This window comes from Pelobates fuscus, chromosome 3 (assembly GCF_036172605.1).
Source record: "Pelobates fuscus isolate aPelFus1 chromosome 3, aPelFus1.pri, whole genome shotgun sequence".
NCBI classification, from domain to species: domain Eukaryota; kingdom Metazoa; phylum Chordata; class Amphibia; order Anura; family Pelobatidae; genus Pelobates; species Pelobates fuscus.
The window spans coordinates 234,323,429-234,344,937 of NC_086319.1; the positions used below are offsets into that span (position 1 = coordinate 234,323,429).

At 39.3% G+C, this 21,509-nt stretch overlaps 1 protein-coding gene across 6 annotated transcripts in view; it reads left to right on the forward strand.

The window, feature by feature from the left end:
• The window catches only part of FRMD4A (FERM domain containing 4A), a 419,083-nt gene that overhangs the window by 235,570 nt on the left and 162,004 nt on the right, over window positions 1-21,509 (forward strand). For all 6 annotated transcript variants that reach the window (XM_063448212.1, XM_063448207.1, XM_063448210.1 and 3 more), the window contains exon 3: window positions 14,221-14,315. In XM_063448212.1, the coding sequence (XP_063304282.1) occupies window positions 14,221-14,315 (95 nt within the window). The remainder of the gene's footprint in view (window positions 1-14,220; window positions 14,316-21,509) is intronic.

Below are 21,509 nucleotides of genomic sequence, written 5' to 3' on the forward strand. Positions count from 1 at the left end.
TGTGAGGTCCAGCGGACACTGTGTTGGCATGTTGCACCGCAAGGGGGTCTCTGGAGACCTGAGGTCTGTTTAAGGGTGGCATCACGGATCTGTGGCGGTAATACAGCATGGGCCGACTAGTCCTAGCATTTATTTCAGGGGTTCCCCAGTGTGGCAGCAGCAGGGGTTCTCTTTTCAGGGTTGTGAGTCTCCATGTGTTTCGGCGGGCTCGGTGTCTGTGCAAGTTTATGGTTCTCGCATTGATGGACTCACCGCTGGGCCTGCTACACGTTTCGGTGAGTAGTGCTGCATCTCTCCCCTGGAGCTTCATAGGGCGGGAGCTGTTGGTGTTTTGCTCTGCGCCGTCGCCATCTTTGCAGTTATGCCCCGGGAGCCTTCTGCCTTGTGTTCTCCAACCGTAGTCTTGCCAGCATAGTTTGTCAGCAGAGGCCTGAGTTAGGCTATCCTGGTGGTCTGGTGATGGTTTCCCCCCAGTCAGCTTGATCGTACCAGCAGCTCTCGCACATGGCTGGTGTGCGGCGGCCATTTTGTGGTTTGTTGACGGTAAATGTTCCTCGCCAGGGCGGGTGTTTAGGCCCCAAGTTGACGCTCTGCTCGATGCCCTTGAAGACCGGGATGACCCCCCCGGTCCAGAGGGGGGAGCTCAACCCCGGCTTGAGACCCGAGAGAGCGGCCGTCTCAACCCGGCTCAAGCTCCATCCAGCTCCGGGCCCCAGTCGGGATACTGTCGGCACCGGGAAGCGGTTTCCCCGTTCGCCCCAGTTCCTGGGGGCCAGTGAGGATCCGGCGTGGCTTGGTGGTCGCGGTTTGCCTCCAATTTGCGCCGTCTTTCGGGCCCTGGAGCGGGAGCTCAGACGAAGCGCGTCTGATCACGCCGGCAGTCAGGCCCCGCCCCCTCCTTTCAAAGTTCACTATACATATATAATATATAAAATTGCATCTGTCAAGGGGAGCCTTAAAAATTTAGGAAATTTTTACTTTATTTTATTACACAATGAACATGTTCTCTTTTTTACTGAAGTGCAAATAATAATGTGATTATATATAAAATGTATATTTGTTGTATAAAGTTCCACATAAATAACCAACAACTTTATTGATGGCCTGGAATAATGTCTAATTGTACCATGTTAATGTAAAGTTTACTGTATAGTTTGAGCCCAGACTTCAAAGTTGGTGTCATCCCAGCATGCAACGTGTCAGATTGACAGAATGCCTAAAGTGGCCAAATGGTGTCTCCAGAAGTGGACCAAATTCTGGACTTTTTATACGTTTTATTTTTGCCCGGGTCTTGGTCGGTTTTCCACTTCAAAATATGTTGTGATTGAATTGAAAGTATCCACCAACTGTTCCAGATTTCAGATCTGGTGGGACTGTTGCAGATTTAGAACTCAAGTCCTTCCATGCTCTGTCATTCCTCCTTTGTCCTAAATCTCTGTAAGAACAGCAAAACCATTTTCAAATTGATTATTTGCACGTGCGTGAGCAAGGAGTAGAATGTAGGCGCTCACTGTGAGGTCCCTTTTACTAGACTATTTCTGGCATAGCTGACTGGCAACCTGCCTGCAGCACTTTAAACAGTATTAGCATTTCTTCTTGAGAGACCGTGATCCTTATATCCAGATTTACTTTTGCCAACATCTGTTTACAAATATATACAAAGAAACAAATATACACTACCTGCATGCAAAGTGTAGTGTTGCATACTCTCAAAAATGTGGTACATTTTATTACACTTACAGACCTACTAAAAACTATTTATACAACTTATAATGGCATTTAGAACTAGCCTACAGTATAGTATTTACACAGAATAATTATCTAAGCACATTTACTATTATTTTATGTGTTTTAGTTTAAAGACACATTCATACCTCCCAAGTGTCCCTATTTAGGAGGGGCAGTCCCTATTTTGGGACAAATTCCCTCTGTCCCTCTTTTATATCCTAATGTCCGTCTTTTCTATAAGCTGTATGTTATTGGTCTATCTGAGTGCATAACATAGTGCCATAACAATATTATTCATAGTAATGTGTCTTTGTCAACAATAAATGTGTTGAATTAGATACATTGTTCTTGTTCTAAATTACATTTTAGATGCATAAATTATTAGTGAATCTCCTCAATTTTCCCAGCCCCTATGTCCCTTTTTGTCGATTTGAAATGTTGCAAGGTATGCATATTACAGAACATTTGGAAGCTGTTTCATTTAGTTATATTGATATACACAGCACAAACAGGGATCTACAGTAGATGGTATAAAGGATAGAAAAGAGGGACTGAGGGTTTTAAATGTAAAATTGGACTCTTCCATCTAAACATGGACACTTGGGAGGTATGAACCATTGAGCTTGAAGCTAAATACTAAAGTTGTCTTTATATAACAACATGATTAATTTGGTGTTATCTAGTTACAGATAATAAATGTACAAAACTAAATTGCTTTCTCAATTTGAGGCTATTAAAAATGAATTGATGATATTACATGCATGAACAGATTGTACAAGTTAGTGCATTTTAGCTGACATGTACCTGATGCTTCTCTTTTGAGGACTGACAGGAAAAAAAAATAATTATGTTTCAATCTGCTGTATGATCCCGGGTGCGGATGTGTACGAGATTGTCATTTTCAAAATATGTTTCAGATACATTGTCATCTATGTTTCTAAAAGTGGATTGTGGCTCCATCAATTACATCTGCTTGATTTAATTTGTACAGTGTGGTCTAGGCAAAAAATTCATACATTTATTTTATACCAGGCAGAGACCAGCATTTTAATAAATATATATACAGCATGGTCACCAGTCTGCTTTTTCTTACAGGAAAAAAAAAATTGGTGCCTGCTTCTTTTATGGACACAACTGGGTTACATTTATAATATACTAATTAATGACTGTGGTGCCTGGGGACAACATAGCACCATAACAGCTTTATTCTGATTAAACTGTTAGGGTGCCCAGAGTTCCCTTGTAACTGACCAAGTATTTTAGGGCTTAAAGGTAAACAATAGTCACCAGAGCAATTACAGCTTGTAACTGCAGGCTTGTTGCTGTAAACACTGTCTATTCAGAGAAAAGGCAGTGTTTACATTAAAACCTAGGAAACCTCAAGTGGTCACTCCTCAGACGTCCACTAGAGGTGCTTACTGGACCAGTCCTGCACACTGTGCAGCACTGACATTCAGCATCTCCACACTCTGCATTGAGACACTGGATTTTCCCCATAGAGATGCATTGATTCAGGAGGAGATGCTGATTGGCCAGGGCAGAAATGCTGATTGGTCAGGGTTTATTTGGCTCCTCCGTGGAAAAGCCTTATGATTAGCTGAAATAATCCAATTTGATAATGTCAGCCATGGAGGCGGGGTCAGATTCGAGGAGCCCTTTGCAGTGCTGGAAAAAAGTGAGTAAATCACCTTTCTAACCCGAAATGTGATATATATATATATATATATATATATATATATATATATATATGTTTTCGTCTTCTTGTCTATGCTATGAGAAGTAGCTTACTCTATAGGGTTAAAGGGACACTATTGGCCCCTGTCCCTTTAAGCCTGCAATGTAAAACATTGCAGTTTCAGTGAAATGTCTACCGTCTTCTAGTTCCCCAATGGAAGGCATTGATTCTGTGCTTTCCTTTGAGGAAACTCTAATGACATTGTGGGTGGATACCAAGCAAGTGCAGAGGGACCTTGAAGCTGAAAACAGGTAAGTGGGAACAAAGGTTTTTAACCCTATCATGCCCGCAGGTGTGGGGAGGACTAATAAGGTAGGCATATTATACTGTTAGGAATGCAGTTTTTATTCCAAACGCTATAGTGGTCCTTTAATACAAACATTTTTATTCTTGCAGCAATAATAAATGTCCCCTATTTACTGTGCATACTAATAATAAAAAAATAACAAACATAAATAAACTAAAATAGTTTGCACAAATATATTTATTCAGTTTATTAGTGTAAAAACATTACAAAAAATACTTATGGTAATATTGAACAATGCAGTTGTGACGTCATGATACAAATGAAAGAAAAAAAAGAGAAGAAAAATAATGCAATTTATCAGTGTTTTTCATCACACTGCCTTAAGATTATACATTTCACATTCTTGGAACCTATCTATATTGTTTACTAAATGAGCCTTTAATATAGCAAAATGCTCACATTTTATCATGACTTTGCTGTAGTTTATTTTAGAAAGAGGTTAACACAGAACAACCTGAGCTAGTTGAAGGTTTTATTTCAATGTCAAAAAGTAATATTTTTTTTATTACTTTGTTGCCAGTGGCAGCATTCAGAATGAGCACATACACAATGTGTTCACATTGATTGCATATGTGAAAGATTGCATAAGCTTTAACATGATCAACTGAAATGCACTTTACAAAACAAGTGAGTGTCCTTTTAATCCATCTATATGGGGGAGATAGGCCTCCCCCCAGGTCCTCTGGCTTGTATTTCTGGTCCAGGCATGCTTGACTTTACTCACGGCACAGACGTTGACTTTAAGGAAGAAGTCAATTACTAGTCTATGGCTGGGGAGCGTGCTGAAGGCAAAATGTTTCATCTTATTATGTTAATCACAGACATTTGCAACACGGAAAATATAGGCTTTTAAAATGCACACAACATCCAGTTTTGAATAACGTTTTGTTTGTGGCCCAAGCCTGACAGATTTACTTATTGATGTTCTAAAATGAATATCTTGTTGCCGAAGTAATTTAAAATTTCTCTCGCTATGCATTCTTTATACATTTTTATGTTGAAATTCAATCTGGTTTAACCTTTTTTTTAGTGTATTCTTAAATAGCACAATACACACTGTAACAGGGGTTGATGGAAATGTGTCAAAAGCAAGGTAGCCTAACACACATTAATAAAGGTCACTATTGGAATTATCGCATAATACATAATTCACATATTAAAGGAACTTTTGTGTTGGGCGATACAAGAATGTATTCTTAAAACTGTAGTGTCCCTATAAGATGAGGTAAAGGGGTATCTAGTATGGAAGTAGCCAAGTAGGAGGTGGAGTAAAGAAGTGGTAAAAAGTAAAGGGGGTTAAACAAAATTAGGGATCTGTATAGGGAGAGCTGGTTAGCAAGACACAAATAGAGATACAGATGATAGGTTAAGTAAAAAATGAAGAGACTGAGAAGAAAAAAGGGTGCACATAATCGATTTGGAACTTTTAGTTAACTTATTTGATTGCTGTAGAAGATTTCTCATAGCTCGAAAGAATCCCCATTAGTGTTGTAGAGGTACTATAACTTTGGAGGAGATTTATAAATGTGTCACCAAATGAAGGAAAAGCAGAATTCAAAATGTGTGCAATCTCTAAGGAAATAAGGAATTAGCTGGTTTCCATTGTAATTAGTGCTCCTTACAACGTTTCCTTACATATGACCAAATGAGCTGTAGTATCCTCGTTACAGGGACACTATAGTCATCAAAACAACTTTAGCTTTATTTTCTGTATAGATCATGCCCCTGCAGTCTCACTGCTCAATTCTCTGACATTTAGGACTTAAATCACTTTGTTTGTACAGCTCTAGTCACACCTCCCTGCATATGACTCACACAGCATTCCTAAACACTTACAATAAAGTGAGATGTAATGTTTACATTTTATTTATGGTACAGTCTGTTTATTTTAGAATGTCTTAAATCCTGCTCTGTTAATAGCCTCAATTTACAGAGCAGGAGATAAAAACTTCTAAATCAAGTTAACATCTGATTGAAAAATGACAGCATTTTTTTCATGCCTGCTGTGTGAGTCACAGCCAAGGGAGGTGTGGTAATGGCTGCATAAACAGAAAGAAAACTAATTTAATTCATAAGTGGCAGATAATTGAGCAGTGAGACAGTATGTGCATGATCTAAACAACCAAACTAAGTTGGTTTGGTAAGCACAGTATCTCTTTAAGTCCCATATTCAATGAATATATCTGCTACTCTCAAGCAGTGTGATTTACTTGTTATGCAAAAAAAAAAAACACAATTCACATATTTATTAAATTATAATCATGTGTCAAGATGGATGCATTCACTAGCAAGTTGTGATAAGACAATAACAGGTCAGAATAATTAAGTTCAATACAATTTCCCAATCTAATCATTTTTTCACAGTTTTCAAAATGTTTAATTTAGATTTTTTTTTTTTACTTTGATAAACTTTGTTTACTAAGCTTCCATTTTTTTCTTCAGCATTCAAGAAGTTAAAATGAAAATGTCAGTAAATGTAAATGTATCCCCACTTTCTACAAATACATAGTCACTTTTGATAGTGGACCTACATGAGTTTTCAGAAAGCATGTAGTGATAAGTTCTGGCAGCAATTTGCATCTTTGGAGATGCTCTATGTTTCATATTTTGGTGGAATACTGCAATGTGTTTTCACTCTTCAATATAATTGGACGAGTAAAGAAAGGAAGGGTACTATGGTGTAAAGGGATTCTTTTATGGTGGTTTATGAGCTTAATGAAAACCCGCTGTTCAGAAATAATTGTGTTTTCAAAACCTCGGCCTCCTTTTTCCAGAGACACAATGAAAGCATGAATATGCAGTATCCCAGAACAAAACGGTCTGCTAAATCAATTCCATGCATGTTTGGGTTAACCATTTCAGTAATTCAGAGCTTTGCCAAGCAATCTGACAGGGTATATTTATTATTTTAACAAAGTCTGATAAGGTGTGTGGGCCATTGTCCTATAAATAATATATAGTTCTTAGAAGAGTTATTTAGATGTATACATAAAAATGTGTTTTTCTCCTCCTAATATCATTAACCATGTTGCATTCTCTTTAATAGGAATCTCATTTTTGTTATAATTTAAAATAAAAGATTTAATGTAGTATAGCCTCTGTGCATATGCATTTGTAATGTACACATATAATGAAATAGCATACCAAATGCTAATTACTTAATGGGGGCAGCCATAGTACGATCTCTTTGATCAACGGCACTGGTTATACTACCTCAGATCAATTCATGAGTATTCAGTGATAACAAAAAAATTTTTTTTCATTTTCTCTTAACACTGCACTCCCACATCTAGTGACACAAAGGGACTCAGAAAACGAGGTATTCCAATTTTCCTTACACTGCACATTTCACCACACCAGCCCCCCCCCCCCCCCCCCCCCCCCGACAGTCCTGCTTTTGGGGGTCCTGCCCCACCTTCCGCTTCAGTTTCCTGTTGTCTTGCAGGCGGGCCTGCCAACTACAGAGACCGCATCATTGGAAAAGCCTCCTCAGGGACATGCCCATCCTTTTCTAATTCTGTGAGCATGTATGTTGGAATGTATGCCACACAGACAAATGCACACTTTTTCCTTCTCTTTTTAATTCTCTGAAGACCATGCTCTTTGCTTTTACAATCTAATTTCTTTATGGATTGCTGACATCTACTCTTTAGTCATTCATACCGTTACCTTGCTTCCTTACTTATTAGATTAACGTCCATCTATCATCTTTGGTAATTGTCATATCCTAGACACCTCTACCAGCTTTGATCCCTCCAAAGTCTTTGTTACTGCTTTCTCTTATAATATTTTTTTGTGTCTACTTCCTCTCCCCCATTTTCAATATTCTCTTGTTTTTGGGATAGCATACATCCCAGCACAACTGCATTAGGCAGCACCCCTGGTTTCAGGGTACTTCTCTGCCAGAGAGATTATGCATTTACAGTATAGGCTGACCGTACCTTTTATGGGCAAACTCACCTCATGGTGTGTCCTTGGTCTGCCCCTTGTACCTCTACCCTCCATGCCAAATTCTTTCCCTTCTAATATTGGGAAGTATGACTTATCCAATTACCATTACAACTTCCTTTTTAGAATTCCCTCTGAGAATTTGCGCAGAAGCCAGGCAAGGCACCGTTTAGGAAGGATAAGTCTCCCTGAAAATACTGTGTTTTGCTAACAATATGCTACTTTACTTATAGTAAATAAAATGTATGTTTTGCGCATCTGTTTCGGTTACCAAGCCCTAGACCACAAAGCTCCCCAACAGCAGAAAAATCAACAAAACATACAAGACCAAACTATAAACTAAAACCATATCCTGGGCAATACACAGTATAGAACAAAATTAAAAGGTTGCAAAGTTATGGCATTAAATCGCTTTCAATTGCTCCTTAAAGTGTATAAATATATAATGTAATGGAGTAATAGTGTTTGGCTGTTGAATTGTTGCATGTTTTCCTTTTCATAAGATGTAAAAAAACGAACAAAGGCACACACATCAGCAAAGGCTGCAGTGTGCACTGTGTTGTTTCCCTGTTAGAAGCCTCTTTCATTCCATGTGAGGTCCGTGCTCGTGGAATGGGTGAGACATTCTTAACCGTCGGTATAAGCTCATTGTTCACTGGCGGGATACATGAGTCATTACAAATGTGGCTACTGGAGCCAGTCACTGGCAGCTGCATAACACAGTATTGTCATAGGAGATACGTACAGACTCTGCATGAACATTGCCCTTCTAACTGTGGGTGAATCACACTTCTCTGTGTACTTTAGGAGGAAGGGGGTGAAAAGTGCAGCTGAGTTAAATAAAATTGGTAAAAATATTCTGTTACAGCCCCTGGACATTATGGCACCTTATGTAATGTAAAAAAGAGGGTTCAATAGCTGGTGCTGTTTATTTTTTAAACTCTAGACACATCAAATATATTAAAATGTATATATGTGTGTATATATATATATATATATATATATATATATAAAGCAAAAACCAACAAGGTGGGGAAAAAAATGAGATTGAAAACCTGAAGTCTGTGGATAGTTTATACAATGTTAAAACAAATTCTGCACACCAGTCAAGCCAAAAGACTTACTTTTCCCACAGAAATCACAAATCTGCAGTGATGTTACTACCGCAAAGGATTCTGGGTGGGCATATGCAAATTGGTTTAAAAAAGAATCACATTTTTGCCATATTCCATTTTAAACATGGATTCCTTTGAGTCTGTGTTTGCTGTATACAACAGCTTTGAAACAAAACTTAGGAAAAGATGCATAGCCAGTGAACCACTCATGGACAGCTGTTTCGTTGTTAATGCAAATCATCAGCATGAGGTTGGTTACTGGTTTGTTTACTGAGGCTTGGTAGTGCCTAGGAAGCAAAAAGCAAAAAAGGTTATGGTGGGGAAAAAATTGTGCCCACCCAGAATCCTTTGCGATAGTAACATCACTGAAGATTTGTGATTTCTGTGGGAAAAGCAAGTCTTATGGCTTGACTGGTGTGCAGATTTTTGTTTAACATTGTATTAAAATTAATTTTATATACACATACACACACACACACACACACACACTGATCAGTTACAACATTAAAAACACCAGCCTAGTATAGTGTAGGTTCCCCTCGTGCTGCCTAAACTCCTCTGAAGCATTGAGGCATGGTCTCCACAAGACCTCTGAATGTATCCTGTGGTATACTGGTATCTTACACCAAACATAAGCAGAAGATCCTTCAAGTCCTGCAAGTTGCAAGGTGGGGCCTCCTTGATGGATCGGATTTGTTGTTTCAGCACATCCCACAGATACTCAGTCGGGTTGCGATCTGGGGAATTTTTTTTTTTTTAAATTCTTTATTTTTGGTATGCAGGTAGTTACAACAGTGCCTGTGTCACCACAACAGCATTGACAGGCTCAATTTTCATAGACATATGATAGCAGTATTGTGGCAAGTTGGAAATGCATAACATTTTTTATAAGTGATAAAGGTAGCAATACAGCAAATAAGCTATTAACAATATGGCATAAACTTGGTGCGACTAGCTTGAGGCCTCGTGGTGAGATCGACAGGCTTTTTTGTTTATGAGAACACAGTAATGTACTATTCGCCTGTCCTGTCCCAAAGCACAGAACTGTTGGCTAACAAGACAGGCTAGGCACATGTTGAATAGACATAGTGGGTTACTTGTTTGATTGTTTGATAGTGGTAACTTAGGATTAGTGATTATAGTGGGTGTCATCGCTGTACATTATATGAAAAACTCTTTGACTACTAAACAGCGTTTATATTAAGCTAGACCTATATAGGGAATTGCGAGTTGTGCCTAGGGTGTAGAGTAGGCTATTTGTGTGAACGTATGCGCAGCGATCTGGGGAATTTAAAGGAACTTGTACTCTTGTCATGTTCATCAAACCATTCCTGAACAATGATACGGGTTTCTTTGTCTGCTAAGAGAGCAATTGGTTTTGTAATGTCGCACATGCAATGTAATAGTGCAGTGGTGCTTAATTAATTTAAGCTGACATTATTTTAAGAATGAATATGCTGCCTAGATATCTGTCCATAGTTACCTGATAATGAATAAGTAATTAAACATACCCAGCATGGGATCATTGGAATCTCTGCAAATCACTCTAATTGCATAGCTTATTTGCTTGCAATTAGTTAATAAAAAGCTAGTCTTGGACCATCATTTATTGGCACATTAACTGCAGTGAGAGCATATGTGTGTCCGTACAATTCTCAGTGAGAATGTATTATGATGATGTTAGAGATCTCCCTGAGATGGAGTGTCTACATGTCACAAGCTGTATTACAGTAACATGGTTATGTATTGCTTATTGTTTGTAAACGTGTTGTTACCTCGAATCCAAGGTGAACTCTGAAAGCAACAAAGGCAAAAATCATTTCACTGTTATACTATTAAGTAGGAAGCAATACAATGTTTGGCTCCTCTGGCCAGTCCCACTCACGGGGATAATAAAGGCTGACTTTTTGTGTTTTATACTTTTCTTCTATAACAAAATAAATAATTAAAACCTCTTGCATCCCTTCAAGTAAAATGGTAATTTTATGTAATCTGTAGTACTTTTTATTGCTGTTCTTGATTCTGTCATTTAGCCAATTGAGCGATTTCTTTGATTCTCTCTGTTGCATCATGAAAGTTGGAGAACTTTACAAGATTATGTAAATACATATAATAATATACTGCCATTAAAAAAATGGAATAAAAATAAATGGCACCATTCTCTATAAATGTGCGAGCATAAGAGCCAACAAAGATTAGCAATGATATTAAACATACAAATACAGTAGAAAATTATTATTATTATTATTTAGATAGTGTCAACCTATCCTGCACACTGTACAGTGGGTGGGTGGATGGACAATAAGTAATTGTGAAATTGGTGAGGTCCCTACTCATGACATTGCACTCAAGAACTTCTAGTCTAGAGGCGATGGAATTCCAGGAATCATATGTACAGTAACATCCTCTATCACCATCTAAATTACATCATGCTTACCACTAATAATCACATTTCCTGGGCATGCAGCTATTAGCGGCGAGCAGGACTTCAGTCTGATGGGGATATAGGATGTGACTGTATGGGTTGTTGTATTTTTCTCAGAGACATTAATTCATTTATTGAGAACGTGTATAGGCAGGAAAGTGAGCTTTCTCACGTTTTCTAAGCATGTCCTTGGTGTATGTCATTAACCAAAATGCATGGTTTTGTAATCAATGTTCAATCAATATATATGAGTATATGAATATTTTTACAGAGTATATAAGGCAATATGGCCAAATAACAGCCTTTGGGCCTACAACTAGAGAGTGTTTGTTGACAGCGAAGCTGCTGGTGTTAGCCAGGAGAAATTCAGAAATAGTAATGGAAGTTACTTAGAAATGTGTGCAATGCAGTGTTTACCCGCCTGCTTTCACACACTCTAACGCCTCTGTTTGGGCATTTTCTTTATGCTTTTTAATATTCATTGGTTTCTGCTTTTCCAGCTTTCACAGCAAATGCAAAATGCAGCAGATTAAGTCTTGTCTCTAGTGTTTCTGCTGTATTTCCAGCAGCTGGGTGGCCTTGTGAATAGAAACACTATATATAAAGTAATTGAATGTAACCAGGTGCTTTAGATCACCGTCTGTTTTGTAAATATTCATGGCTGCTTAACATTTGTCCCTCTGCTCGCTGAAGCAATAAATAGCATTTGGAATGTGTGGCGGCTGTGCTATTAGTGGAAGGTGTGAATATAGGTAGACTTGTATTGCAAATGTAAACTTTATCTGTGATGAAAAATTTGTAGAGTACAAGACATTTTCCATCATGAAAGACCTGTGCTGTTGCACTCACTTCTAGATTTGGCAGATACTTTGTTGCCTGCTAGCTAACAGACCAAATGCTGAGCTACTGTGTGATCTCAGCTCTGTGTGAGGAAATCTAAATCATGTGCACTTGCAGTCTGCTAATTTATGAGCACTAGGCTTTATATATGAAAGAAATCAGAGTTTACAAACACACTGCCAGAAATAGTAGTGTACCAAGACTTACTTGAAATATAAGCATATAAGCAGGTGAGAAACGTCTGCAGGAGCTGCCCACCATAGGGAAGTATTCAGTTTGCTACAGACATTGAGAGAGCAGGATCCGGGACATGGCTGTGCTAGGAATAAGGACAGAATCAGTGCTGGCTGAGGACTGGTGACTTGTTAAGGGACATGAGTTTTGCTGAGAAGGTAGGGCTACTAACAGGAACATGACTTGTGAGTGGGGAGAGTTAGAGAAATAGAAGGGGAAAGGGAATGTCGAAGTAGGGTTAGAGACAGGTGCATGGCAGGGGTATGAGGAAAGGGTTAGAGACAGGTACATGGCTGGGTTATGAGGAGGGGGTCAGAGACAGGTGCATGGCTGGGGTATGAGGAGGGGGTCAGAGACAGGTACATGGCCGGGGTATGAGGAGGGGGTCAGAGACAGGTGCATGGCTGGGGTATGAGGAGGGGGTCAGAGACAGGTACATAGCCGGGGTATGAGGAGGGGGTCAGAGACAGGTACATGGCTGGGGTATGAAGAGGGGATCAGAGACAGGTACATGGCTGGGGTATGAGGAGGGTGTTAGAGACAGGTGCATGGCTGGGGTATGAGGAGGGGGTCAGAGACAGGTACATGGCCGGGGTATGAGGAGGGGGTCAGAGACAGGTGCATGGCTGGGGTATGAGGAGGGGGTCAGAGACAGGTACATAGCCGTGGTATGAGGAGGGGGTCAGAGACAGGTACATGGCTGGGGTATGAAGAGGGGATCAGAGACAGGTACATAGCCGGGGTATGAGGAGGGTGTTAGAGACAGGTGCATGGCTGGAGAATAAGGAGGAGTTACGGACAGGTACATAGAAGGGGGGTGCAGATGGGGTTAGAGAGAAGTACACAGATGGGGTGTGTAATGGGGTTAAAGACAAGTACAGAGATCGGGAGTGAGAAACGGTTATAGACAGGTACATAGATGGGGAGTGCAGAGGGGTTAGAGACGGTACATGGCTGGGGGGTGAGAAGGTGTTAGAGAGCGGTACACAGATGGGGAATGAGGAGGGCTTATAGACAAGTACATAAATGGGGAGTGAGGAATTATTAGAGACAGGTGTATGGCTGGGGAGGTACACCCTAGGGGGTGAGGAGGGGTTAGAGGAAGGGTACACAGATGGGGAGTGATAGGGGATTAGAAAAGGGGTACACAGATGGGGAGTGAGGAGGTGTTAGAGACAGGTACATTGCAGTGTGTCAACACAATAACCTCAGCACACACGATGGCCCTTACTGTGACATGAATAAAACCACAGTGCCAGCTAAAAGAACAAACAGCAATGCTTCTTTAATTAATATGTTTTCAATGAATGGAGCTAAATTGTCTGTTTCACAGAAAGCTATGAGAGAACCCATAAAATGTAGAGATTTGTTTGTACATATGCCATACTTTTATGAACAAAGATATTTAGAGCGTTCTCTTTTGATGACATTGATTGTGCATGGCAGGATATAAAGTGTACCTGCAGTTATTAGGTAAAATGCAGTAAGACAACAGAGGAAATCCTTGCACCATAGCCACTGCAATGTGAACTTGCGTCTGACTGCTCAAAATCTAAAGATGGAAATAAATTAATTCAAACTGGGCTGATTGAATAATCCAAAATTGCTAATTATAATGTTCATATGGTCCAAACTTATTTTGAAGTGTAAATAAACCAATCAGCACATTTAAAATGATCAAGGGCGCTTTTCTCAAACTCAGTGGCAGAAACTCGGTTATGCATCTATACTTTTTTGAAAATAAATAAAGTCAAAGTTACAAACCGATATTAATCATAGTTCTTCATAAAATAGAGCTTCTGTTTGTGTAATTGTTGTGTAATTACAGTGAGTACCTCTTGATAAAAATGTAGAATAACACATAATTCTGTTTTTATCTCTTTTGTAGCCGAAACTGTTGGCCAAGGAGCTTCTTGACCTCGTGGCTTCCCACTTCAATCTAAAGGAGAAGGAATATTTTGGAATATCCTTCACTGATGAAACGTAAGTATTAGAAAATGAGACACTGGGAGGAGCTATGGAATGCATATAATGATCTGGGATAATATTGAACAGTAATTCCCAAATAATGACTAACAGTTCCTGCATTTTATTCCATACATTTAAATGCAATCCTTTGTAAAATATAAAGATAAAATTAAAAAAACAGGTTTATTCACTTAAATGAGAATTCAAAGTGAATTTATAATTTAGCTGAACTGGAGAAATTTACCTTGAGGAATAGGTTGAGAATCATTGTTTTAGGGCAGGGAGCCTAACAGGTAGATCCCCAGATGATTTTGAACTACAACTTCCTTGTAGAATGCGTTGCCATTCTTACAGCTAGCAGCTCTTTAACATCTAGGAATCTCCTGGTTTAGGCTATTCAATGTAATTTGCATAGTAAGCAAAGAAGAAACATTAGAAAGCTGTGAAAGAATAACAGAATAGATATAGGTAGTGATTTTTTTTTTTTTTAAGGGTGGTTACATATTAAACAGACAGTGTAGGTATTATGAGCACATCTTATTGGTGTGGTTTTAGTGCCTAGAGTCTCTTTAAGGCAGACATGATACTCTGTCTTAGCCATTCAAATTCATGCCAACAATGAGAGGCTGTGATAGGCTGAGTCAGCTGACACTCTCAGCCAATCAATGCCCTGCATTGCTGCTTATTAGCCTGAGAAGCACATATGAGCTGGGCTACAGGCTTATTCACTATTAAACAGTCTGAAATTGTCTTAACACTGAATGGTGGAATGGAGACTTAATGCACTATAACCACTTCATTGATATGAACTAACACTGCAAGCCAACTTGTAACTGTCAGTTTAGCTAATGTTGCAAACACAATATACAGAAACAGAATATATATCTCTCATTTTGTTGGTTCTTTTGATGTGTTATTTTTCTTTAGCGTGCAGTTTTCCTTTAATTCTGTCATCATCTCGGTGGCATTTACTTTCCATACAGTGAAATTGAACAGGTAATTCTGTTGAGAACACGGTCTGCCTTTGTTTTCTGCATTAGCAATGTTAGGTTTCCAAACACCAGTCTTCCAGAAGCCTAGAATGAGCTCCCAGCATGCTACTTATTACCGGTCAGGAGATATGCCAGAAAAAGCAGTGTGATGTGTAGAACAATCAGTGACCTTTATCCATGAAATGATCCTGTGGTCCTGAAATGCTCCTACGTGGCCTGTAACCGCCACCTGTGTTACATTTGCTTCCTCGGTTTGTTGTGTTTCTGGGCCCTCAGCTTGTTTTAATAGGAACCAGTTCCCTTTTGATGTCCTGAATAATATTCTTTGTGTTGAAGCTTTTTTGGATGTTTATAAAGGAAAAAAAAAATAGAAAAGTAAGTCTGCTACAAACATGCCCACTTGTGCATGCAGTCACCGTCTCTTAAAGAGACACGCTCCTTTTATGTAACACTTGCTTTTCATTAACTCTGTGACTGCTGCACAGAACAGCAGTACAACCCAGTGCATGTCACATTAATACGACACTCACAGGGACTTGTAGTGTCCACCTATGCTCACATCAATATTTCATATACATTTTCAGACAACTGTACATGTAGCTAGTACTACCTCGTATAGTTAAAAGAACACTATAGTGTTAGGCATAAAAATCTGTATTCCTTCTCTGTAGGAAAGTGTTGAATCGATGCTTTCCTATGGGACTTCCACGTAATGTGATCAACTTTTAATCGGCCATGGCAGCAGAACCAGCTCTACAGCTGTACTTACCCCTTCAATGTAAACATTGCAGTTTCTCCAAAACAGGCACACTGCACCCAGACCACTGCACTGAAGTGGTCTGGGTGACTGTAGTGTTCCTTTTCATAATTGATTAGGGTCTGCATTAATTCTCTTTACCCCCATGTGAGGAGGTGGAGAAGCCCTATTTAAGTTTGACACATATTTTGCAAAGCTTACTTTAAAAGTTTATTTTTCTAAAAAATAAAAAAATAATTCAGACAGATCCTCAAAATATTGCTACTTAGGGTCACATTAAAGCCAAGATGTGTCTTTCATGTAATCAGTAGGATGATAAGGTTTAAGCCTTCAATTTCTCCTGCACTGAATGCACTGTTATGCTTGTGCATAACAGTGTATTAAGAATGTATTGCCTATTGTGTTTATTATTTTTACATGGAATTTAATATTTGCTTCAAGACATCTGGTAAAATGAACAATTCAAATATACATAATTTGCTTTTTTCATTACTGCCCTTCTCATTTTCATTGTTTTACAGTAAGAGGCAAGATATATATTCAAATCAATAATCCCATTAAACCTTAGGGCTGGTTTTTGAACATGCTACTTAATAGAGCAATTCACCATTTTTTTATAGAATATTGTTTAGTACAATATATACCTTCAGGTGCACATATTGACTACTATCTATCATCGAAATCTATATTTCTATTATTAAATTGAATAAACCATTTATAGCGAAATGCAGTCAGTGCCTATTATATAGTGATTGTTCTGAACACATGTTCTATAGGGTATATTTGCCTCTGTACTATACAATTTTCTTTCATGTTTTACAACATTATTATAGTAAAAGATTATATACTGCTGGGTGGACAATACCAGGACTAGTTACACACTCTTTTATAATATATTGCCGTCATTTTTAATCTAACTGTTTACCTTAGTGTTACACTGTTGGATAACATTATGTGCCTCAGTCTGATTTTATTTATTTCAATCTTTATTTCTGAATATATCGTCTTTATATGTCTGATCTCTGTGGTTGCCTGTCGTGTTATTGTGACACTATAAACGAGCTTTGATTCCTCTTTCTTTTTTCCCTGCCTTATCAATAAAATCCTCTTAAATACAAATACACTTCAATCATCCATCAATATGTCCCTCTATATGTATCATACATATAGTATTAGCTCTGAACACCTTTTTTGTCAAGCCTCTTAAACTGTGTTACCTTACTACAATTACAAGCAGCAAGTTGCATTTAAGATTGGTTAAAATTCCAGCTCAACCTTTTTAATCAGTAAACGATATTAAAGGGTTGTGTTCAGTAAGAATGAACTGTTTCTGCTGACTTGCAACACTTTGCCAAATCGATTGATATACATATGGTAAAGCCGATCCTGGGGCTCACAGCCAATCTTCTGTCGAAGCTTCAGTGTATATGTGTTAGTGATGCTAATGGCACAGATGAGGTGTTTTGAGGATGCAGTGCTGAAATTAAAACCATTAAACTGTCAGTGAGTATACCAGGGGGGTTTACCATGTCTTCTGATCATTACAAGTGTATTTTGAAATTCCTAGTCAAATGCTTATTAAGTTGTCACGGGCAAGATTTCCCTGATGGTAACATGCAGCGATTTAGCTCACACAGAGACCATCACAGGCATTTCAGATTAAATTTCCGTGGAATACATACAGTGTAAGAAAGCACTCACTATTACTCACACACTAGAATATGCTATCTTCTGTAACCCCACAATTTGACATATGTTAGTGTTTGCTTTATGAAACATGAGACAACAGCGGATCGTAAAACTGATCCTCCTTGGCATGATGGATCAAATCATTTTATTGCGATTTAAGGCAAAGTCATTACATACAAATGTGTGTTCTGAATTTAGTGTAGAAACTGAGAAATGTCATAGTCATCTTTTAGAACAAATGATAACAGCATTAATTCTCACAATGGGGAATGCCGTTTTACTGTGTTTGTTGTTACTCTCATTTGTTTCTTTTCTTTTAACTTGGTTTATTTGTTCTTGGAAAACTGCATGTTGTCATGGGAGGGATTCTGTTTTATTTGGAGCTTCCTTGAAGTAGTAAAAATTCTTTAGCTCTCTGTATGTTTCTATGAATAAATAAGATGTGTATTGGTCAAACATTCTAAATTCAACATTTACAGAGAATCTGTTTAATTGGAAAATCCATGATAGGTAGAAAGGATTGTTTGTAAAGAATAGAAGGGGAGAAAGTTCTTAATGTTGAGCAATCACCATGGAAACCACTGGAATGTTCATGGTGATTGCTCCATTTTTTGAATTTTCCATCAACATTTGTCTGTGCCCATAAAATCAAAAGACAGAAATGTATTTAGGTTTGAAAACTGTTTGAATGTCTGAGGGCAAATTCCTTTTACATGGGATAAATGTGGTCATATTAAAATTATATTGAACGTTTACCACAATAAATGATTTGAAAATAGGCTATATAATAAATCATTTATATTAAAACAGTGTTTCTTAATTTTTGTCTGGGGAACAAATTAAGTAGATTTTCAAACTCCCGTATATAACATCAGCTACTGGTGCAAAATTATTTAACCCACAAAACATAGTAGATGAACTAGCATCCTTCTATAATAAATTGTACAATCTCACATTGGACGACAACCTCCACCAGCCACGAGAGTTGGAAATAGAGACCTACTTACGAGAGGCTAACCTCCCACAACTGACTGCATACCACAGCTCCAAATTGACGGCCACTTTCACTGAAGATGAGGTGCGAACCGCGATTCGCAAGCTTCCCAAACATAAAGCCCCTGGCCCGGACGGTTTCCCCAATTGTTTTTACACAACATTCGAACCCCTTCTGACACCGTACCTTACAAATCTTTTCAATTTTTTTCGGAGGTCAGGGTCCATACCGGAGGAGATGCTGCTAGCTCATATAGTTACGCTCCCTAAACCTGGAAAAAACCCTACCGAATGTGCCAACCTAAGACCGATCTCGCTCCTTAATGCGGACCTAAAATTATACGCCAAACTGTTGGCTATGCGCCTACAACCCATCTTACAAGATTTAGTCTCCCCCGAACAAGCAGGGTTTGTCCCGAACAGGCAACCAGGGGACAACACACGCCACTTCTTAAATGTAATTTCCTGGGCCCAATCCACCAATCAAAAGGGCATACTTTTAGCGTTGGATGCAGAAAAAGCGTTCGATCGCTTAAATTGGTCATATATGCAGGCGGTGCTGCTGCACATGGGCATTCCCAAGGAATTCCTGAACTGTATTATGGTTCTATACTCCACACCCGCAGCTAAAATATTTAATTCTGGCTTCCTGTCTCGCTCCTTCCATATTACCAATGGCGTCAGGCAAGGATGCCCTCTATCCCCCTTAATTTTTATTTTGTGTATGGAACCCCTGATTAGACACACAAAAAATAAATTTGCAGTCAGAGGACTAGACACGCCGATAGGGGTCCAAAAGATAGCCCTTTTTGCGGACGATGTCCTCCTATTTTTAACACACCCGGAAACCACGTTACCAACATTGCTGACATTACTAAACAGATACGGAAAGTTGTCTTATTATAAGAACAACGCTAAAAAGACACAGGCGCTAGCAATGGGGATTCCATCCTCCACCCTCAATCAATGAAATCGATCTATCATTTTGATTGGCGAACAACCTCCATTTCATACCTGGGCATTAAACTGCCAGCCTCACACTCAGCGATAATCAGAGAAAACCACCTACCGCTTGTCAATAGATTAGAGCAACAGCTTAAACAGTGGGAGGATAAAGAGATCTCATGGTTGGGGCGCATTCACACCATAAAAATGATGATATTACCACACATACTATACCTCTTTCGCACCCTTCCTATCACAATCCCCAACCCTATCTTACAGAAATTCCAAGCCATAATAAACGCACACATCTGGAAACGAAAACCGCCGAGGATAGCACAAAAGTCGATGTGGCGCCCATACACAAAGGGCGGACTGGACATACCCAACGTAAAATTATATTATAAAGCATCCATACTGGCGCAGGGCATTGCAGTTCTTGAGTGAGCATCTCCTCCGGTGTGGCTGGCGCTGGAAAATGCGTGCATGCCTAATAGCACGGTCCCGCTCACTCTTTGGACGGGAGCCCGGCTCCCCAGGCCGAAGCCCCCTCTACCAACCACAGAGACGTTGCTCCGCACTTGGAAACAGACTACCCCACTATTCCTACAACAAAATGACTTACTCCTGGCGGCACCGCTGCGGGCTCTATCAGCACGAACGATTAACCTCCAATTGGAATCGTGGCTACGACAGGGAATTAAATCTGTGCGCTCACTATTGTCCCCCCAAGGTATTAAACCATTCCCTGAATTAGCTAAGGAATATCACCTACCGCCACGAGAACTGTTCCCCTACCTGCGAATTAGGAATATAGCTTGGGGAGCCCGCACTGCTGTCGCCGTTCATCCAAAAATGCATGGGAAAACTGCCAAAAACTAGAGCTCTGTCTCTATGTTACAACACACTGCTTTTCCAGGACGCGCAATTCAAGCCACCTTATATGACTAAATGGGAACTAGATATGGGTAAATGTTTTTCGATAGAAATATGGAACCGTGCCCAAAAGAAAACAAAGCAGGCTACTCGTAGCCTTACACACTGGGAATCTTACTGCAAATTAATTATGCGTTGGTACTTGGTTCCCACCAAGCTAGCCCATATCTACACTGGGACAAACAATGTATGTTGGAGATGTCAAACTCAGGAAGGCACCCTCTACCACATATTCTGGACATGCCCACAAATCACCACAATGTGGAGCGACATAGCGTCGCTTCTAAACAATAATCTAGGGATCAAGATACAAACGAGCCCTGGGTGCTTTTTGCTCCACATCTTCACAGACACCCTCCCTGTCGATGAACTATTTCTAGCGATCCATTGCCTGATAGCAGCCAAAACAGCAATAGCCCATAAATGGAAGTCCACACAAGCGCCCACTTTACCAGAGATTCTGAGCAGGCTAGAATCAACTTACACATATGAATGCATGGCAAGCCGACTAACAGATAAACAAACCAAACATGCAACACACTGGCAAAGATGGGTGGAATATAGACATGGAGAAACACGAAACTGAGAAAAAACTGAGAATAAAAAAAAATTAAAAAAAAATAAATAAATAAAAAAAAAAAAATAATAATAATAAAAATAAATAAATAAATAAATAAAAGTACAATAGTATATAACACCCTCATACAATATCCATCAACATTTAGCAACATTAATAAGACCTAGGACAACTAAGGCTACCAAGGATATTACCGACCCTATAGATGTCACAGAGGTTACAAGCGTGAAAGATGCTGCTACCCCCATCCTCGCCCCCTCTGCCCCCTCCCCCCCTAATACCTAGTTAGGACTGAATGCGTCACAGTTAACGCATGCAAAGTT